Here is a 19,646-nt window from a genome sequence, read left to right on the forward strand (position 1 = left end):
CTGAATTAATCATGGAAATGCTGCATCTTAGGGTAATTTAAATGACCAGCTTTTTGTAATTACACAGTGTACTGAAAATTGCCCAGAAGTTACTATAGCTCATACTTTATAAATGCTTGATGGGAAAAATCAATGGACTACCTACCCGCTACTTGAAGCGCTAGTTCAGAGGGGTCAACTCATTAGCAGCTGTTGGGATTATTGGTTTGACCAGACACAATTTAGCATTCAGTTAAAAAAAATATAAATCCATTTAAGTTATTTTGTTTTCTTCCTTCTTTTGGCATTTTACTCCCCAGGAACTTCTGGATGCTCAACTGAAGGGTAGAGTGATACAGCCTAGGAGCAGCAAGTGGCAGTGGGATCCCAAATCTTATGGTTTCCCACTTGTTTCTTGAGCCTTCCCTTGCAGGGAAAGCTTTTCAACAGACAAGACTGTGCTTCTGTGTGTTGTGTGTGTTAGTGGAAGACCAGTGGGATACAGATATTTAAGACTAACATCTGTCTTCCTTATGCTGTGGATTAGAAAAATTCACATACAGTTAGGAAAGAAGGATGAGGAGGAGGAAGGGAATGGGAAATGGCAGCTGGGGAAGGAAGAACTGGAGACAGATGTCTTACCATTTGTGTTAATGCTTATTTTCAGGAAATAAAACTAGAATTTCAGATACTTATGCAGATCTTCTGTGAACATTGAGAGATTACCAAGAAATTGCAGTGCAAATAAGAGGAAAAGGACAAAAAGAGAAGTTCTACAGAGCAGCCTCTGCCTTTACTAACAGTTACATTAAGCTCTAACAAAAGAAGGCCCCTTACTAGCGATGTAAACTGTTTTCATCCAGACTTGGGAAATGAACAGTCTGATTATCCATAGATGGATTGCATGAGTAGCAACCGTCTCAGCTTCCTCCCTCTTATGCTACCTACATGACCATCACAGTTAATGGCATTTTCACTAAGGAAGTTTCAGTGGGTTGCATGCATCAAATCTGAGTAATTCACTTCTTGGGGCGAAACATAAAAAAAAAAATTTAAAAAAAATAGTATTTTACAGGAAGATCATGTCTAATAGGCAATAATATAGGGTTTAACTGAATTCTTCATTAAGTTTTATTATCCGTCTTATACAAATTATGTGTAAATCATGGGAGAAAAACTCCCTGTTACATCCCCTCACCAAATCCTAATCTAATTCTCCAAACATGCTTCAGTAAAGGATCTCAGATTAACTAAAATGGAAATGAACACTTACTAGTACCTGTGCACCCACAAGCAGAGTTATATTCCATACATGTTAGGAATGAAAACTGCAAAACCCAAAAGAAAAAAGCAAGCCACTTCAAATTAGCTAAAAATAAGTCAACGAGAAGAGCATTGGATGTCCCTGAAAGAAGCCAAACTAACCCAATAGGAAGGTGTCAGGAGTCTGGGTTTATTCTTCTCCATGCAGCTTTCCAGAGATGTGCACTATTTTGTTTGGTTCCAATTGGTGGAAACAGAAGTGCCAAAATATCATAAGGCTATAGTGTATCTAATCTATATCACCTATTTTTAGAGTGCCAATCACCCAGGTACATAGCTAGTGAAAAACCTATTCTCCAGCAGCTTTTTTCCAGACAACTTTTCATAACAAACCCTAGAAAAGCAGTAGAAGGCACAAGACTGCTTCTGCTCTAACCTCTCCCCAAGACTGGAATCAGGAAAACTTGTCAGGTAATAAGAATTTTAAAAAAGAAAGCATCTATACTTCGCAAAGTTACTTTGGTTTGAAAGTCTGATACCAAACAATGTTTGATACTGGTTTATCTTCATTAAAGTATGACTTTTGAACATAATATTCATTTCACACCAATCTTACTCTAGCAAAAAGGGAATGAATCTTGCAAATCTAGGGGCTACAAATAACTTCTAACAAATTGATACAAAAAGTACCGGTAAAATCTGAATCTAGATGATATCACGATTACATTTCGAAAACCAGTGTCATGCGCAGACAGAGGACCAATGGAAAAGCAGGAGTGTGCTATCAGTTCTGCTGAAATGATACTGAAGTTTATGGCTGAATTTCACCTAAACATGAACACGTTTAGGAAAAACCTGAACATAACTTTATTTTGATAGGTAAGGACACTTGTCATCACAGTATTTGAGTAGCATAAGCTACTTTCAAATATGGCAGCGTCCATTCCTTATCAAGCAAGATGTGTTTATTGTTAGAATAAATTCTGCACAACCAGTAATATTTTAGGTATTGTAAATCAGCTGAAAAACTATGCTCAAGATATTAAATATTTTAATAATCATTTATCATTAAGGACTTGTATTTATTGATAATTATTCAGCACTATATAAGATATGGAATAAAATTTTAGTAAAATAATAGGAATATATGTATCAGCAAGAAAGACTTGGTCACTATTTAATCATGTTTCCTAATTATTTTGAACTTACTCCTGCTCTGGATAAAGAAGATAAGTCCCATTACTCATGTCAGGAATCTAAAATTTATACCTTGCTCTACCAGAGCCATCATATTAAGAAACGGCTGCCTCCTTTGGGGTAGAAAAACTGAGCAAGATTTCAAAAGCAGGAAAAAAGATCACGTGTATCTATGGAGTCCAACCTCACTGCATCTTCCAGCTCTCATAAACAGAGGGAAATAGGAGAAGGACAGAAAGTGGGATGGTATGTAAAAGCCTCCATCATTTCCAATGTTTTCCTCTTACGAAAAGTGTTAGAAGAACAAAAGCTGGCATTTTCTAGGAGGTAGGTTTCCTCCTCTCCTCTCCACATGAAGTTTCCCTACACATAGCAAGTAATATAAGCTTCCTCTGCGAATTAAAGCACAAACTCCACTTAGCTTTGTTAACTTGAACCATAGCCTCTTTTTCAAAGCTGTGTAATGCTGCCAGTATCTGATTGCACTTAAACTACATTAGAAGATCACACAGGTTGCAAAGTCAAGCACCCAGAAAGCTAGGAAATACCGAATTAAGGTTGCCAACGTCACTTTAATTCGCCCCTTTCACATACAGATTAATTATAAGCTTTACTTACATGACCATGTTCAATTTTTTCCCAAAGCACCTATGATTCTGCAGTGCAATGAATACAGAGCACTCAACAAATCAATACCCTTTTTACTGAAATTAAGTGTTCATTAAATTTAACAGAACCAGCTCCTCTTGTAATATTATAGAAATAAGTCAGCAGATCTCTTTTTGCACAATGCCCAGCAGCCTTGAATTGAAAATTTAACATCAGTTTCCCTGAAACGCAGAGTTTCAAGAAGTCCTACTGAAGCTACAGGGAGCTGAGGAGGTCTCAGCACCCAAAAGATCATGCTTTACAAAGAATTTTGACACATCAAGTCGTGCATTGTGTGTGCATGCTACTGAATAGGATATCAACCTTTAATGCATCCTATATTGCTGGAGTTGCTCGGATACTATAGATAAAGAAAAACTCGAGCTAAGCAGTATTATAATTACTTGCACAGCTTAAGGAATTAGGGGTAGTTTTATTTTTTATAATTAAGATAACCTTGCAAGGTCAATAGATAAGCTGTGGGAATGAAATGGTATCAGAACTAAGGACTAAGCATATTGCCCAATTAAGTAAGCTGATGAATGCCAAGAGTTAATCAGGGCCACAGTGATGTTCTCAGGCACCGAGACCTGGAAGAGACGATCTCTGGAGGTCCCCTTCAGTCTACGTTATTCTATCAATGGCAGTGACAACTACCACCATATATAATGACCTTACTCAATCAGCTTTGAGAGAGCACTGACACTTCATTCCAATGAAGATCTCTTCAGCGTGTCCTAACAGCACTAAAGGACAAGATTAATCCCAGCACAGAGTTTTCCTCACAGGATCTGGTCCTGAGCAAACGTATAACTTAAAGATTACCTAGAATGAGACTTGCGAGGCTATAAGTTTACCTGCATTTTGAAATAATCCAAAAGAGACAGTGGATTATTTTAATCTAAAGAGGTATCAGCATGAGTAACCCTGAAGATGACTATCAACTAAAGCTGGAAAAAAAAAAATACACTTTTCCACTTATTTTGTATGTAACACCATTTGTGCATGTATGGTTTCACCTCTTGTGCCACACACTAACATAAATACATCACTTTTTTTTTTTTAAGGAAGAACATGTTCACATTCACATTTTCCTCCAAGAGTATATTAACTAAATGCTGAAGCAAACTGGAATTCAGAAGCACAGGCATATATGAGAAAGGATAGGAAAGTGTGGGAAAGAGATGGAAAGGAAGATCTCTGCTTATGAGTTTCCTGCCTGATCGTCTGAAGTAGAAACAACAAAACCCTTATGAAAATTAGGCAAGGCTTGATGTTTCAACCATGTAATTTGTATCAGATGCCAAACTTTTTTAATTAGAGTACAATCTTTTTTAAAGAAATCACATTAGTATTTTGCAGGGCCCATCAGGATGCTTCTTTCAGGGTCACAGCCATATTTCAAAGTCACTTTGGTTACATTTCCTTTTCTACTTTGTGCTTCATGTATAGCATTAACAGGTACTTAGGTGAAAAAAATCCATCCATCCACGATGGACAGATAAAATATCAGGACTCTTTACTTGACTTTTATCTAAAATGAGTTCACTGTAAAAGAAGCATTTGCATCTTAATAGAAAATTAAACTGTACAATTAACCAACTGCAGCTAAACTAAAACAGCAACACATGCAATTCTGTGTTACTGACAGAGTAAAAATGCATGACTGTGGATCGTAATGGAAGAAAATGTATGCCATGTAAACTAACACAGATTATTCATCTGACAAATTTTGAGAAGATAAATAGGACTTTAGTGAATCCTTAGAAGTGCAAAACTGACTGCACTAGCTGAACATCACTCAAGCAGACAAACCTAATCTAGGAGGGGATTGCCAAAGGCTACTTGAAAGGCTCATTTACCTTTCCATCTCCCAGGGAGCTGAAGGTGCCAAGTATCTCCCAGGAAAACATGGGCAGCCCACAACTGGGTGTCTTCAGGATAAATGGGAGTCTCAACAGTCAAAGCAAACATGATTGAGGTCTCAGCTGTTCCAGAAGAAGCAAAACCAACCCAGGACCTGAAAGTTCAAGAGAGCTTTGGCTTCCTGTCTAGTTCTCCCTCTTGCTGACTACCTCTCCAGTCACTATTTAATAAGCTATCTACTATTCACTTACCCAAAGGGAACTAGATGGGAGAATGACAGATGACCCAAGTTCTGATTAAATATCCTGGTTCTCTGGTATCGCTGTGATTAATCTACATCACAGTTCAGTGGTTCAGATGCAATTACTAGGTTGGGACTAATGAAATTAGGGTTGTCTAAACAGCTGTGAAACTTCCAAGTTTATGAGGAAAATCATATCAATATATTATTGTTACAAAAGCATTTGAGTCAACCCAGTTAACAGATTGATCAATACAAGAGTCAGTGCCTGTCATTTCCAATTACAATTTTAGAATGGCTCAGATTTTACTCCGACTCTTTCTCCTCAAGTTTTCTTGCACATACCTCATCTTCCTTCCCAACAGGTCTGCACTCAGGGGAAACTTTCTTTATACTGCAAGGTACAAAGGACAGCAGCGTTTCTCCTACATAGCTAAGTGCTGCTTACTATCACCTAGGCTTTCTTATGCGATAAAGCTCCCCAAAGAGGAAAAAAAAGGAAGATGATGCAAAAGCAAGCAAAAGATCATTTCAGTTCAGCTGCCAGTCACCCTCCAGAGCCCGGTGACGTAGGAACTGCCGAGATCGTTTCGAAAAAATGTAACAAAGGAAAAAGAAGAAAGCCCCACAACAGATAAATGTGGGAAACAAAGGTGGAGATCTGACCCAAGTCATCAGTTTATGTTCATTGCTGGAATTACCAACTCAACAGAAAGATGCTACTTAAAACCAGCCTTTAAATGAACTGCTGTCCTTCCACTTCCTTTTGCTGGATGTTACATTTCTGCATCAGATGGCAATATGTGCCATTTCCCATTTAGCATCATACCTTAATCACACAGCAGGTGGCAAATTCAAGTCAGATGCTCACTAGCCAGCTAATTTGCCCTAGGTGCTGGCAAAGTGTGGTTCCCAGGCACAGCAGCTACCCTGCTGTGCTACACAGCCCTCCAGCCGGCAGCCAGCGCCCGCTGAGCAAGGTTATCAGGAGTAGCTGCTTGGCAATTGCTGTGTGCTGGTCCCTGGCGTAGCCTCTTGCCTCTGCAGAGCTCACACCAGTCGTTAGACACAAGAGGGCCACAAAACCCATCTGCCGAGCTGCCACAAGGACACACGCCATCAGTCAGGCAGCAAGCACAGGTAACAGCAAGAGGAAAAAAAGAAAGTTCAAAATCCTATGGGGCACAAAACTTAACCCTGTAATGGTATCTTTAAACAGACTGACATATTCAATTCTCTGTATGTCATTGATACAACTGTGTATTGGGCTTGTAGGAGCTTTTAACATACTTCATCTCTCTTCTGAGAATTACAGAAACTCTCCTGTACAGAAAAGATGCTGAACACAAACCTCTCTGATGCCATGGTTATGTACACAGAAAACACACCCAAAAAAGACACAGTACTCAAGACAATGTGAGCAGTGCAGGGGACACACACACAGAGCAATCATTCATTCTGGAAACCATCTCAGCCCCAGAACAAATCCTCTTGCAAGCAACTCAAGACCTTTGGCCAGAGTCATGTTCGTAATTAATTAACAATCACGGCAGCAGCAAGGGAAATGAGGGGAAAAGTAGAGCTGCAAACAGAATTACAGTGTCAGCTCCACATTTAGGAAAACAACTGGGAGCATATTTACTTTCTCCTTGTTCTTGTGTCTCACACTATGCAATACCCACCTGCACAGTTCAGGACAGAAATCTCCAAATCAGTATCTTCCACTAAACTGCCACAGCTCAAACCCACCTCATCCGTGACGTAAGCCACCACACTTCAGTCTCTTGTGGCTGTGACACACAAGCTCACACGTAGCCTGTCCTACCAATGTTGCATTGGAGTGATCATCTTCGGCACAGGGTGATAGCAAACAGGAAGGGTGGCTGTGATGTCTTAGCCCATCACATCATCACATTGGCTTATCTGCCAGCTCCCTCCATCATCACGCAACATTAAAGGGCACATTCAGCAGAGCTGCAGGGTTTAGTCTTTAGGAAACACTCTGCAGGAATCTTAAATCCAGTTAAAGTCAAGATGAACTAAAGATGCTCAGCACACCATGAGATTAAGTCACCAATTAATACTCCACATGCAGGGGAGGGGAAGTCAGCTCAGCACCAAAAAACTTTGTGCTACAAAGTGGGTGCTCTGAAGCAACCAAGCACAAGGGCTCCAAAAAAAGAAAAATGAATCTGTCAAAGACCCCCATTGGGCCTCCATCCTGCAAGGAGGCAGTAAGATAACTAGATCAGGTAGCTGTAATAGGGCCTGTTAATCAACAGGATCCCCGTTTTCATTCAGTCTCCTGCAAAGTCACAGATCATTAGCAACACTACAAGCCCACAATCCATTTTGTTATTACAGCATGACTAAGTGATAGGAGTTAGAACCAGCAGATCTTGCAGAAGGAACAGATTGACATTTATTAGGGTTTGACCTTCAAGGATAAATATTTCTGTCCTTACTCAGGGAGAACTACCACTAACATCAGAGGGGAGGAATACCACTAGCAGCAGAGGGGATTTGGAGCAGCAGCAGTGCAAGATGGACCTTCAAAGGGGGAAACAATCAGTAGAATGGCATTTCCCTGGGAACAAAACCAATCTGGTAACAGGAAAATCCTCCTTCAAACCCCCTAACAAAAAGAGACAGATGACTCACAAATACCTTCCAGTCCTCTGGATTTACTCTTACCTCTGTGATGTTTTCTTGTATTTTCTCCTGCAGGAAAAGAACAAAATACAACTGAGATAAGAAGGCTCCACTGGTGAGGAGGAAAAAAGGAGAGGGTCAGAAATCAGGAACAATTAAGTGGTCACTTCTGCCATGAGATTGCCCCAAACCTGATGTAGCCATTCACTTCTGCTAACCTCAGTGGCGGTCGCCACTAACTTCAGTAGAAAAAGGTGTGTGTTTGCCTGTATGCACATCTTGCCCTTTTCTTGTATGACAGGGTTGCTGCAGCTATGAAAGAATGAGTTACTACTCTAAATGACTTAACAGGAAGTCCAAGTGGCAGAAACTTACTTCTACTTACTAGCAGTAAAGTAGTTTTTATGTCTCCATCCAGCAGATAAGTATGGCCTTACCTGTGGAGAGCCCACTAAGATGCAGTGGTGGTGATGTGATGCTTCCAACGACATTGGCTGTGGTCACTCAGTGGAAAACCCCAGCGGTTTTACAGCAGCCTTGCTCTAAAAAGAAAGTCTAGATCCTAGCAAGTTCTCTACTCCACCAAATCCCAGATACCACACCACAGAACTTCACTTTGTTGCATGTATCTTGGGACCTAATTGACCTGAGCCCAGGACTAGGAATGGCAAAAGCGGATAAGCATATTGACAGCACCTCTTCTCATCCCCAACCCCTACACCACATCAGTTGTGACAAAGGCTGTAAACCGCTTACTCTTCTTAGCACGGTGGATTTTGTCTTCTACAGCAGCAATGGCACAAGCTGCCAACGCTCAGAGTAAGGCAACGATCACGAGCCCTTCTGCATGGTTACCTGTGTGGCTGTACAGTTAGCTGCAGAGGTGTATTGGCTCTGTATGTTGTCTGTGAGCTCTTGATCCTACAACAGCCTTTTCCAATGGCTTTGCACAGTGCCTGGCAAAACAGGTCATTGATCCCACTTGAGCTCAGCTCTGCTTTTGTTTTAAAGTAAAGCTGTAAACTTAACAAGTAGTGATGGGAACAAGTCTCAGTGTGGACTGTGATGAGGAGTGCAAGATCAACACCCTGTTGTTCAGCCATACACTAACAGACAGGCCCCACCTTTTCAATATATAGGTAATATTGTTAGAACAGGTGTACTGCTACAAGTGTCAAGTTCTGCTTTTTCACCTCTGATACTACCGCACACAGAAAATTGTGGCTAAGTCAGGCCCAGAAAACCCAAACAAGGGGCATTGTTTCTTAAAAATAAGAAACATGGCAAAAAGGAATGTACTGCTATTTTCTACTTAATAAGTAGCATGAATAATGTCTCCTGGTTGTCAAATGTTTCATCTAATATTACCTTTAGAAATCGTACTTGTACCTGCTTCTGTATTCTGACCATGTTAAAATCATTAAAATCCTAGATATTTACTTTAAAAGGATTTTAAAATATTTCATTTACACTTTACTGTGTGAAGAATTACTTATTTAAACTTGAACAGATGCAAAGGAGTAAAAGAGCAAACATTTGTAGCAGTATCAAGATTCTAGCTTACTGGCATTCAGAACGCTGACACATACAAGCAGAAGCCCACTTGGACACATCTGATTCTAAGGGAATTTTTCATTTTAAGTTCAGAAGGGTGAAAAGTAGACATTTCATTTTAAAGAGTTTAGATTTGGAAGTTTATATTCCGACAAAAACAGAACTTCACTAAATTTTCTTGAAAAAAGAAAATGCTGGAAAAAACCCCCACCTGATTGGCCATTCCAATCCAGGTTGATTAAAATATCTTATTCCCAAGAAATCCAAATTTGTTTAAATTTTTATTTCTGCTATATAACTTTTTAAATTTTCAAATAGTTATTTACAAGTTAATTCTTTCCCCTGAAAGTGTCTTATGGTGCATTCCAGCACTGTCAGAACTATTTTTCCCTTTATTGGTTAGTGACTTTCATATCATTTTATAAAGTGTTTCTTTTTCAGCCAAGCTTCACATTTGAGCAAAGATACCATTCATTAACTCCTGATTAGCTAAAATTTCCTTGTCTATTTTAAAAAGGTGACCCAGCCTTAGGGTACTCTTTGCATTTGAGTAATATCATCAATTTTATGATCAGTTACACCTTTAATGCTCCTTTTACTCAAGAATATTTTTACTGCATTAGAAAACTGTGTGCTATCACAGTACTAGGAAAAAAGCATTTGCCTAGTCATAGGAGTTTTTAAAAACATACATACTTTTTTTTATTATTGTTGTTTATTGTTTCCACACCTGCAGTCCAATTACAGTCAAGGTTTACATGTACCAAGTTAGTGACTGCATTTACTGGCACTGAATTTGCATGTTACAGTTGAAGAGACTATAACTAAAGGAACCCTTGTTTATAGATTCGGTATCACTACTGCATGCACTTGCTTTAAAAGGAACACTACTAGCAGCTTCTGATATTCAGCAAAAAAATTCCTGTATGCCTGAACTTCCAGCATTTCAAAAACAAGGTCTGACAATTCTACTCACCATTATAAAAAGACAGTGTTGATAACATAAAGCTGTTTCCAAGTATAGCCTTCAGCTTGCTTTTGGAAACACAGACAACATTGACATCTATCTGCTTTATGCTTACAAACCACCACTTACGCTTGCCTACCATTAAACAAGATCATTGCAAACAAGGAAATTAGAAGGTGCCTCTTTTAATACCACTGCCAGTATCAGTGGTTGGCTGCAATCAACAACCATGTGTGAATAAACAAGAGGAAACTGGAGGGTGGGGATTTGGTTTTGCTTGGGTTTGTTTGGTTAGGTGTTGGGTTTTTTTCGGTTGGTTATTTTAAAAAAAGATGTGGGACAAGCTATCCTGGTTTATCTCCCCAGGAAGAGTCTATGCAGAGAGGAGCTGGCTGCTAAATTGCTTTTAACAGATGCTCTGGGATAAACGTGGAAACAGACACACGTCTTCCAGTCAAGCTCAAGGGATGTGATTTTCTGAACAAACCCAAGCTATACCTCTTTCCCAGGAGCAAAAGAATGAGAGAGACCTAAAGGAAGTGGCGTTACAGCTTCCCACACCTGTGGGCTGTCCTGTGTTCATGCCTGCGAGAAGCTTATTGATATTACCAAATCTGTGTAAGTTTAGTTTCTTTTCCCGCTGTACACATGCCGTGCTAGAAGAACTGCCACATCCATTCAACTCCTGTTACCTGCTGTGGAATGTATTACTCATAGGTCTACATTTAGCTTACATTAAAAAAATAGATTAGAACACAGTAGATTTTTTTTATGCTGAAGAGAATTAGCAGGTGACTCACACTAGGTAGGCCCTATATTACTAGTGTAACCTAGAAATAACTTCACTCAACTTAATGCAATTACACCTGCACGAACGTAGTATGAAGTGAGTCAGTCCTAGTACAAGAAGGCTGCTAGAGCCTAATGAAAATAAACCCAGTAAGAGTTTTAAAAATAGGTATTTTGTAACAATCAAAACTAAACAAAGTGGTGGGTAGGATGAAATTTCTGACTCAAATGAGATGAAGTCAACAAGAGAGCTGAGCTCACTATTTCAGTATCTGCTCTTCTGGGGATGAATGAATCCTTCCTGTGGCCAGAGGAACAACACAATATACTGGCCCAACATAAAATTAGGACAGACTTTTGAAGGCATTTAAACACCAATAAGATGTAGCTAGCCACAGCTATATGGGCACTCAACTCCCATTGAAATAAATAGACGTGCAAAATTCCTCTCTGTGCTTCGATGCCCGTCAACTTCTTTAAGGCTAAGTATCTGTTCCCAGGGTTACGTCTCTACCTCTGCCATTTAATTCCAGTGCACCCTCAGGCAAATTGCTTTCTTCCTGTATTTCCCCTTCAGACTCTTCTCCATTAGTCTGTTAGCTCTTCAGGCTTGTGGCTTTAGCTATACAGGGTTTTGCACATCAATTTATGACAGTGGGGCATAACTGGAGCCCAAATAACACTACTTTCGAGTTGTTACAAAAAGCTCCCACCCTTCCTGTGCACCTAGAAATCTAGAGATTAAGATAATTTAACACACAAAAACTGTGTCTGAAACTGTGTCTAATGACGTTCTCAGGCCTTATTTTTCTGAGAGGTGAGTGAGTTAATGCGACTGAGTAGGTATGGAGAGGAGTGAGGGCGGAGGGGTTGGGGGAATTAAGTAACTCTGCCAACTGCTCTGTTTTTGCCCCATAATCATACAACTCAGAATATCAACGAGCTAGATTGCTCTTTCACTCCTACACAGCCTCCGAAGAATTACCCAAACCACTTAAATTTTTTTACTCATAATAGTGGCTTGGTTAACATGTTGTTCTTCCACATTTATTCCACAGGGTTTGGTATTAATGGCATCTTTTCACTATATGGAGTAAAACTGTGGGTGCTGCAGAAGTAATAGGAGGATCTTTGCCTAACTTCATCCCTGGAAATTTATACTAAAATCTGAAAGTTAATGAACATCATGCTCCACTCACACACTGCTGCTAGAGACTAAGAGTTATATCTGCTCTTGGTAAGGTCTCTGCAGACCCGTAACTTCAGTGCAGTGATCAGCCTTAGGCCACCAGCTGATGGATGTGTGGTTAATGACCTGAGGTACACACAGGTGAGTGCAGGTGACACTCTTCAGTGAGTTAACACTTCCCAGCTTAGGAATGCCAAGTGCCACAAGCATGTCCTTAGCCTGCTGAGACGGCCAAGTGACTCAGTTTTTGGGCTGAAGCTCAGAATTCGTGCTCACAGTAGCTTAATCTAATGCATTTTGTTTTGCTTGGCCATTGCAATGGGTCTGGAGGGCACACAGTTGGTCAAAGCAGTTTAGCAAGCCAGATAGATATTTTGAAGTCCTTAAAACTCGGTGGCCTGTGCTCCCCCCTTCATTGGCTGACAATGTACAAGCCTGGATCTAACGCAGTGTCTGCTTTCATGCTGGATCCACGCTGCTTCGTGAAAAAGAGGGCAACAACTTTTTAAGGCACTGAGAGACTAGCTAAAGTGGACCTGCTGTAGCGGCTTAAAAAGATATTGCCCCCAGCCACCTCGTGCGCAGTGCCGTGCCACGGGTCAGCACCCTCACAGCACAGCTAGCAGACGCGAGTGCATCCCTGGGCATCAGCTGCTTCAGTGCAAAGTTCAGCCTTTTGGCTTAAACTGCCAACAACGGTGGCTTTAAGCAAAGACGCTGGGTTTCGTACTGCTGCATCTGAGGCATGCTCCTTACTGCCCACTCCATGGTGGAGGCAGAGAGGCAAAAGAAACTACTAGGACATTAACTCCTCCAGCTGATGCAGTGAGCCTTGCCAGAGCTTGCCTGCCGTACCCTTATTTTTGTCACTGACATTGGTAAATGTGATCGGAGCTATGTGCAGAGAAAGGAAACTCCTGCCTGAAGAGGAACATTTTACAAAAGCTACTTCTTCAGAGGAACCACAATTGTTAAAGAAAACAGTTGCCACAAGCAAATATTTAAAATGAGTTATTCATAGGCTCGAGGGGAAAGAGGGACTTTTCCTCTTCTATATTTAGAAGCTTTATAATTAGCATGTTTTAAGATGTGAGTGGGAGCTTAATAATCCGTTAACAAAAGCACCCAACAACGTCTGTCCTTCAGTACTGGAGTCCCACCACGTCTGTAGCTCACGCAAGCCAGGGCTATTCATCTCTGCTTCCCTGCAGGGCTCCTCTCACCAGCTCATTCAGAAGCGCAGAGAGAAAAAGCCACTTTACCAGAGTGGAACATCCACCTCGTAACATACATGTTCTCACAGGTATTTTTCTTTCCTTTCTTGCCAGAGCTGGGCTTCTGACGTTAGAATAGGCATTAAGATAACACTACTAAAAGCCTGTTTCATAGTTTAGCAAACCAACAGTGAGATAAGCGATGAAATTTGGCAAAAGAGAAACAAGTCTGTCTACAGGTCAAATCTGGAAGATTCTTCCTGCTCTCTTGTTACCCATCAGTGAATCTATGGTTTTACTGAACGATATCCCTCCCCTTCCTTTTTCTGTAAGAGCCAACCACAATTCATGTTTACTGCTTTTGTCTCCAAATCCTTCCAGCTCATCAGTCCAGAATCCCCAGGATTTCACCTCGATGGCCATGTCTAGGCAGGAGGATCAAGAGCATTTCCCAGCTTCTGAGCCCAGGCGCCCTCTCTGGCTGTATCACGGTGGCGTAGCAGTTTGTACTGGGGGTAGGCACCGTCCCCCTGTGCATCACTCTCAGGGAGAGGAGGTTGGGAGCTCAGATCAAGCTAGATTTTCTGACTGATGGGATCACTTAAATAAATTGAAAATCTTCTCTTCCAACAGCTTGATATTCTGAATCATGCAGTGCATTACCAATAAATCATCATCATCACAGGATTAGTGATGCATTTACATTACGTTACCAAAGCCTATATTAATAACCATGTATAAATCAATTCAGAAAACCCAATCTCACAGCACAGACTACGGACCGGCATCTGTCAAAGCTCAGGATCCTGTGGGAGCCCTGACCAGAACTCAGAAATATATTGAGATCGCCAGACTTCAAAGGGTATGATGCCATCAACTCCTGCTGGGTTTTTAATTCCTTAATTGAAACAGGAAAATCAGCTTTCTTGCTTTACTCACTGTCTAGTCAATAAAAAAATAAGTTATTTATTTTTTCTTCCACATGGGCTGTTTACCAGAATACTGTGCTAAGTTAAAAACAATACAATCACAGAGAGAGTGACAGCAGAGGAGAACAAATGGTAAGAAGTGGGTGAGGAAAGAAGAAAAGATTTCAACTGGTACTTGAAATTTGATGGAGGGTTTATGTGGGATTTTTAAAAAACAAAAGGAGTCATTTTAAATTGGACCCTGAACTACATGAGAACATAGTGAAATCATGAGAGGATAAGGCAGTCACTTGTCTCATTTTAAGTAGTTTAGAAGAGTCTGCATGCTCTGAAGCATGGGCATGTGCGGTGCAGGCAGACAAGAAACGTTCACAACTTGAAACAGGTACGATGATTTCAGTAGAACCGGAGACAAGACAGTTGAGAGGCACAACAGATTTACAGCTGAAAAAGGAGGGGAAAACATTCACATCTTGGAAACAAGAAATACTGCTACAAAGTGGAAATGAAGCTTGCGCTCAACTCGCAATCAGTAAATAATGTATGTAAATAATTCAAGGTCAGAAAATATCCTCACTGATTTTGCCCAAGAAAAACGCTATTTTGATAAATTTTACCTGATCTGGCTGACCATTGGATTTCACCAGTCTAGCTATTGAGTTTTCTAAACAACTGGGCAAAAAAGAAACTTACAGCTTCATCTCCAAAATGGATCGTAATCATTAGGATATACGAACAATCAACCGAAGTCTCTTGTGTTGCCTCTGCTTCACTGTGACCTTTTGCCATGATAGGTCTCTTACCTGTGGCTTAACAACCAGTTTCCTGCTTGGTCATTTGGGGTCTAAGGTGTTTACCGATGCGCACGTGAAGCATAGCTGGAGAGGCAATGTGTTTAAATTCTCCTTACAGAAAAGCCTCTGATAGCACAGGCAGTGAGGAATTTCTTCTGCAGTACAGCTCAAGGTAGCTGCAATCCCTTCTCTATCCATTTAGTAAAGAGTGGACAGAGCCTGGAGGTGTTACGGATGGGTGTTATGGATATGAACTGAGCGGACTGACATTAACGACGCTATTATACTTTACGCTCTCATGAGAGCTGATGACCTTAAATTGCACTCAAGTCCAAATTCCTTCGTGGTTCACACAGCCAGAGTGCCGAGCACCAATTCCCTAGCAAAGCAAGGATTCAAGTATGGGGAGCGGGAAGGAGGAAGGGGGAAAGGGAGGTGGTAAGAAGGGAGTTGCTCTCAAAATTTGCTCCTGCAGATAAAGAGGATACAACTGACTTCACCTACTTAGCACTACAAACTCGACCCATGGCTTGATCTCATCTCCCACGGCCAGTGTAGATGCAGCCACCTGTTGACCTTGGGCAGGAGGGTTGGGCAGGACCCTACACAGCTATAATGCTTTTATTCAAGTAGTAGCATGAGAGGTGTATTAGTTAAAGGTGTTTTATTTTCTGCTGACATAAAGATGATCTATGATCAATTGTCATGATTTTGTTTGGCTTCATTTCAAAAAGGGGCAATCATGGCTTGCTCAAACTTTGATAAACACCACTAGCTATCAGAAGAGGCAAGGTAACTGCCGTGTATCTTTCCATGGCACAGTATGTATACCAAATGAGGAGAAAAAGCAACATAGGAAAAGTTTACTTAATTAGTCTGCATTGAATATTGTATGTATAGGAAGGTTTTGAGCAAGACAGTCTGAGGTATCAGATTCTGCAGGGAGCACTGGAAACCCTGTGGGGACAGCTGAGCGCTCCAGCTTCATCACCAAGTGACATTTTCAGTAAGGCCAAATCAGAAGGGCAAACTCAAATTCAGTACTGGAACTGCCCTGTACTGGGCAATAGACTGGACTGGGATTTTAATGTGTTGGCACCTTAACTACAGAAAAGAAAAAAAAAAAAATCAGCAAATGTTGTTCTAAAAACTTCTAAAAATGATTGCATTCATGTAGATTCTGTACAGAGACAGTACAATTACTGAAATCCTGAGGTTCTTCCTCTATATTTACTCAGTTTTCCATCACTGCTCATGTAAAAAACAAACAACCAAACAAACCCATAAACAAACAAACAAAAATAACAACAAAAAAAAACCCTGCCATTGCAATTGGTGTGGATTTAGCTGAAGAAAAATATGAAGTAAAAAGTAAAATGGGTCTGCTTCTGAAAATCTAATCCTTTGAAAAGAATACGATCTACTGCTCGTTCTGCTTTTTCTTAGTACACAACAAGCAAATTCTTTTGTGCTTCACACACATCATATTCTCCAGAAAAGTGCATGCTCATAAAAATCCAGTTACAGGAAAGTACATTTCAGGAAAATAAAGTCCTGAGGTCTGAAAAGAATATAGAGCAGTTCCCAGTATCCATGCTTAAAAAAAAAAAAAAAAAAAAAAAAAGGATGTCAAATCATCACAGTGTATGACCTTTGCATATTTACTATTTGAAAAATACATATATACTTAGTCTGACCGAGCATTGCTTTCTAGCTGGCCACTCCAAATAAGTTATGGAACATTTGGCTCTGAAATTAGTAAAGGTGATGACCTGCAAAGTACAGGATGGGTGGTACTTCAACAAGCCTATTCTGTAGCCTCTCCCACTGGAAGAGATTGTGGCACTTACTGCACAATGGGATCGGAGGGACCGGGAGGGAAGAATACCTCCCCACTGCTCTGAGCATAGATGTGCTTCACAGTGTGTTTACACGGCAACACTGACCTCCGCAAGTGGGATGCCGCTTCCTTGCTATTACAATGTCTCAAAAAAGGGAGCATATACGCAACCTTTTCCTGTGCGTTCTTTAGTTGTATCCTGTTAGTTTCCCTAAGAAAAGAGCTTGTGAAAAAGAGTCATATCAACAAGGAGTGTAAAAGGGAACAACAGTTCCTCTTGGAGTAAGGTAAAGCAGAATTTTGCAGAGCACATATAGGGGCAATATTGATGTATCGTGTACGTTGGAAGCACATAACACTGTTAAACTGGTATTCCATTCCCCCAGTGGCAAAAAGCTGTTAGACCCTGGAAGAATCAAGCACGTACAGATTAAAAACTTACTTTAATCACTGCCACTATTTAAAACGAACATATTCAGATTCTGCAGGAGCCAAACAGGCAGCTGTCCAGTTTGTTTCATGCAGGGTAGCTCTGTGATTAGTTACAGCGTGTATGACGATGGGGAGGGGGGGTATCATTCTTCATACCCTGGATTAAATATCAAGACAGGAAACATGGACTGGAATTACATCAGACCAGACCAGCCATGTGCGTGAAGTCACTAAACAAATCTGCATCTTGCCCTAAGCTCTAGTAAATCTACCAGACCGTTGCTTGTTATTGTTTCCCCCTCCAACTTTCCTCCCCCTGAACACAACCCACCCCCTCTGTCTGTTAGTAGACAGCTGGTGTGACGCAGAATTTTAAATCTCATGTTTTTGTGCCAGGCCCTCTCCTGACTCTGGGTTACAGGCTGAAACACTCGGATTACTGTTGAACAAGCCTAAACATGGCGCAAAAAAATTACTGCACAAAGATGCAGTGTTCCCTTTCCAAAAGAAGGTTCACTTCCCCATCCCCACCTCCCAACCAACCCTTCCTTCAGCACGCTGGTAGTTTTTAAAAATTATTCAAGCCTTTTAGCAACGCTACTTTGCATAGCGAGTCAGGACTGCTATTGTCCTGACAGTGCCTCCTCATTAATAGACCAATTATTAAATGTCACTCTTAGGAAAAGGCAACATTTAAACTTCCTGTAAAAAGCCAATGCTCTTCTTCTGGGCTTCCCAGCACTCTGTGTTTCTCCAGGAGCAGGGACGTTACAGAGAGAAGTCATCTGAACAACGATGGGCCTCTGGGATAGCCAGTGCAAGCCTGTTTGCAGAGGAAAACTGGTTTCATGGACGCTCCTATCCTCAAAACTGCTGGTTGCAGCAGGGCTCAGCACCTTCAGCAGACTGCCTGCTACGCTGTCAACACCGTTTCTGCATCACTACAACATTATTCTCTGCAGAGCGCAAGGAAGGTTGCCCATCTTTCCTTCCTCCACCCCCCAGGCATGAATGACACAGGTGTATGGCACACAGCTGGCTCCACCGAATTAGGCATGAGGGCAGAGGGAAGGAAGAGAGGAAGGAGGAGGGGGAGAGAGGCGGCATCGGCCCCTGTCTGCAGCTCGGAAACACTGCCCTGTGGTCTCAGCGTGGGAATTCCTCCCCACACAGGGGGAAACTTGGGGAGAGGGAACTGGGACGGACGGGTGGGTGGATGGGAACAGGCATTGAGCATGCATACAGAGAATGGAGGAGGCTGTGCGAGATTTCTATTCCTTAAGGCCCTACTCCATGCTGTCACCAGCTGTCTCACAAGTATCTAGATGCCACAGCAACCATGAGGGGGGTGGTGTCTTCAGAAGCCTCAGATATAAAGATGTATTTAAATAAGCAAGTCCTGTCCTTTCCACATACCAGGTGCCATGGTTGCGACAGCAACTCTAGTTGTTAGAAGTTCGGCTGCTGCAAGGGAGGAGCCAAGTTCCCTGCCTCTGGCCCAGAAGAGGAGCAGATCTGCCTCCATAAGGTAAATAGGTAATTCAAAATGCAATTTGATGTTTCATAGACTGTGAGGCTAGGTGGGACCATTATGATAATTTACTCCAAGTTACTCAGCAAATTTGCATAACACAGGAATTTCATTCTTCTCCATTTGCAAGAAGATATCTTCACTGCAGTTGAGCAAATTAGAAACAGGTCTTCTAGAGATCGCTGAGCATTTATACAAAAGCCTTTCTCTGCAAAGCACTTTAAAGACACTCTCTGTAGGACATGAATGACTTCATCTACACATCCAGTCAAACTGTATCCAAATCCGTAGGCTCTCTGCACCTGGAACACTAGTGCAAAGAGGGAAAGGAAGGATGATTGCCCAGACGATGCTAACAGGAACACTGGGAGGGAGAATTTTGACTGGTGTTAAAACAAGAATGTGGCCAAGATACCAAAGAAAGTTCCCCCATCCTCTAAAGAAACAAAGCACTGCCCTCCTGAAGAAGAGACCCTCATTCACCTGAACGAAGACATGCTCAGAAGGTGACACAGAAACAGTGTTTTGTGCCGCATTTATAACCAGAGGTGTTCTTGCAGC

General features: G+C 41.3%; 1 protein-coding gene across 4 annotated transcripts in view; it reads right to left on the reverse strand.

Annotated features, from left to right (window-relative positions):
• Nucleotides 1–19,646, reverse strand: part of PDE1C (phosphodiesterase 1C) — a 336,098-nt gene that overhangs the window by 192,672 nt on the left and 123,780 nt on the right. The window contains exon 3 of one of the 4 annotated variants that reach the window (XM_076330827.1): nt 7,889–7,915. The exons of the other annotated variants lie outside the window; for them this stretch is intronic. Coding sequence (XP_076186942.1) covers nt 7,889–7,915 — 27 coding nt within the window. The remainder of the gene's footprint in view (nt 1–7,888; nt 7,916–19,646) is intronic. 4 annotated transcript variants of the gene reach the window in all.

Source organism: Aptenodytes patagonicus, chromosome 2 (genome assembly GCF_965638725.1).
Source record: "Aptenodytes patagonicus chromosome 2, bAptPat1.pri.cur, whole genome shotgun sequence".
Taxonomy (NCBI): domain Eukaryota; kingdom Metazoa; phylum Chordata; class Aves; order Sphenisciformes; family Spheniscidae; genus Aptenodytes; species Aptenodytes patagonicus.